Source organism: Orycteropus afer, unplaced genomic scaffold (assembly GCF_000298275.1).
Source record: "Orycteropus afer afer isolate SDZICR_OR568_19922 unplaced genomic scaffold, OryAfe1.0 scaffold00516, whole genome shotgun sequence".
Lineage (NCBI taxonomy): Eukaryota > Metazoa > Chordata > Mammalia > Tubulidentata > Orycteropodidae > Orycteropus > Orycteropus afer.
In genome coordinates this window covers 1,175,049-1,178,059 of record NW_006922103.1, presented here as the reverse complement: position 1 = coordinate 1,178,059, position 3,011 = coordinate 1,175,049, and the positions used below count along the sequence as shown (strand labels likewise).

Here is a 3,011-nt window from a genome sequence, read left to right as displayed (position 1 = left end):
AGCTAGACCTGCCCCTGAGTGGCTCCATTACATGCTTCAGAAAGTTCCCTCTTATGTAGAAGCTAGTTAGAGTCAGGTTTTTGGAAATCTTTCTGTTAAAAATGTTTTCTTGCTAATGCAGCGTGTTTGGTATCAGATGAAACAAATTCAGTCGACCTGCATCTAAGGTAGACACTAGGTAATGGGAAGAAATTGTCCAAAGCTCTTCTGTTCCTAACAGTCATCGTTAATTTGCTCAGATCAAGGAAAAAGGTCAGACTTTGATTTTTGGTCTACGGGGAAAGGCTGGGTAGTTGACATAAATATCCTCTCTTGTACCATCCAGGGGTTGATTGGTAGAGGTAGGACTTCTGTAGTTGGTGGCCATCTAGAAATATAAACAGCAGAGTATTTTAATAATGTGCTTCATTTCAGCAGCTAAAACAGACTTTGAAGACATAAATCTAATATTCCCAATTCAAGCATGATGTAGGTCAAATTCCCATTGTGATTAAATTTATAACACATTCCATTCATTGTACTAAAATTCTTTTGGAAATCATATTCTTGATTTGCAGGACTCTGTGTGAGAGGCAATAGAAGAATAATGTAGTAAGTACTGGCATATTGTATTATGAATCACCTGGTTGGGGTGTAGCTTTATCTCCTAATATTAGGCTATTTGATGAAAACAATTATTTATTCAGGTTTATATAAAATGTCTCTGTGGATGGGTCATGAGTATCAGGGCTAACTCAATGGCAGCTGACAACAATAACAACAACACATAGAATGTCTAGTATAATATTTTCCCATTTAAAAAAAAAAAAAAAAACAAAAACACCTCACTGCTGTCGAGTTGGTTCCGACTCACAGCAACCCCTACTTGGTTTTCCAAGGTGGTATCTCTGAAGAAGTAGATTGCTCATTCTTCCTTCCAAGAAGTGTCTGGTGAGTTTGAACCACCAGCCTTCTGGTCAGCAGTCAAATGCCTTAGGCACTTACACCACCAGAGAGAGCTCCTATTTTCCCATGTTGTTGTTGTTATTTGCCATCGAGTCAGCCCCGACTCATAGCGACCCCTCCTTGGGTTTCCGAGGCAGTATCACTACGGAAGTAGGAATGCCCAACCTTCCTTCCGAGGAGTGGCTGGTGGGTTTGAACCGCCAGCCTTCTTGTTAGCAGTCAAGTGCCTTAGGCACTATGCTACCAGAGCTCCTTATTTTCCCATAGTGGGCACCAATTAAGGTTTGTTGAAGAATGCCTTAATAAATAAATATTTTAAAATTACAGTGCTATGGGTTGGAAAGTAAAGTAACTCTGAGCAGGAGAAAAACATTTTTTAAAAGCTGCCATTCACTTTCAAGATGATGTTATACAATCATTAATTTTCTGCATCCCAATCAAGTCACTTAGACCATGCCTATGTAGGTAACAGAAAGAATGTAGGAAAGAAGAGTTGGATATGGAGAGATGGAAAGAAAAGGAAGAAATAGGTAGGAAATGGAAGAAAGAAAAAGAACAAGAGAAAGAGAAAAATGTGCTTGATGGACAGTTAAAACTTTAGAATGGTTTTATAGCTTACAATGAACAAGCTCAAGTGTAACCGCTACATGTATAGCATGTCTAAACAAAAGAATCAAGAAGTTCTAACTTCTTGATCTTTCAAAATCCAACTTCTTGTTGTTGTTGTTGTTGTTCGGTGCCATCGACTCATCTCTGACTCATAGCAACCCTACAGACAGCAGAACAAAACACTGCCCAGTCCTGTGCCAGCTCCACAATCCCTGCTCTACCTGAGCCCATCATTGTAGTCACTGTGTCAATTCATCTTTTTGAAGGCCTTCCCCTCTTTCCTTGACCTTCCACTTTACCAAGCATGAGATCCTTCTCAGGGAATGGTCTCTTCTTATACATGACCAAAGTAGGTGAGATGAAGTCTGGCCATTCTCACTTCCAAAGAGCATTTGTCTGTACTTTTTCCAGGACAGATTTGTTAGTTCTTTTAGCAGTCCATGGTACTTTCAGCATTCTTCACCAACACCACAGCTCAAAAACTTCAACTCTTCTTTGGTCTTCCTTATTCATTGTCCAGCTCTCACATGTACATGAGGCTATTGAAAATACCATGGCTTGTGTCAGGTACACCTTAGTCCTCAAGGAGACATCTTTGCTCCTCAGCACTTGAAAGAGGGTCTTTTGCAGCCAATTTGTCCAGTGCTATATGTCATCTAATATCTTGACTGCTGCTTCCATTGGCACTGACAGTAGAAACAAGTAATATGAAGTCTTTGACAACTTCAATCTTTTCTCCATTTATCATGATCCTGCTTATTGGTCCAGTTGTGAGGATTTTTGTCTTCTTTATACTGAGGTATAATCTGTACTGCTGACTGTATTCTTCAATCTTCACCAGTAAGTGTTTCAAGTAATCCTCACTCTCAGCAAGCAAAGTTGTATCATCAGCATATCACAGGTTGTTAATGATTCTTCCTTCAATCCTGATGCCACATTCTTCTTCATAGAGTCCAGCTTCTCAGATTATTTGCTCAGCACAGAGATTGAGTAAGTATGGTGAAAGGATACAACTCTGACACATTCCTGTCTTGATTTTAAACCATGCAGTGTTCCCTTTTTCTGTTCGAATGACAACCTCCTGTTCTATGTACAAGTTCCTCATGAGTACAGTTAAGTATTCTGGAATGCCCATTCTTCTCAACGTTATCCACAATTTGTTATGATCCAACAATCAAATGCTTTTGCATAGTCAATAAAACACAACTAAACATCTTTCTGGAATTCTTTGCTTTGAGCCAAGATCCATCTGACATCAGCAATGATATCCCTTGTTCCATGTTGTCTTCTGAATCCAGCTTGCATTTCTGAAAGTTCTCTGTCAATATACTGCTGCAACTGTTTTTGAATTATCTTCAGTAAGATTTTTTTTTTTATTAGGATTTGGGTGAAGATTTACAGAGTAAATTCACTTTTCATACAGCAGTTCACATATACTTTGTCTCATGTCATTGACC

The 3,011-nt window shown here is 39.0% G+C and overlaps 1 protein-coding gene across 1 annotated transcript in view; it reads right to left on the bottom strand.

The window, feature by feature from the left end:
• Positions 1-253: 253 nt before the first annotated feature.
• CD226 (CD226 molecule) overlaps positions 254-3,011 on the bottom strand; it is a 110,964-nt gene continuing 108,206 nt past the window's right edge. The window contains exon 6 of the mRNA XM_042782923.1: positions 254-367. Within this exon, the coding sequence (XP_042638857.1) occupies positions 254-367 (114 nt within the window). The remainder of the gene's footprint in view (positions 368-3,011) is intronic.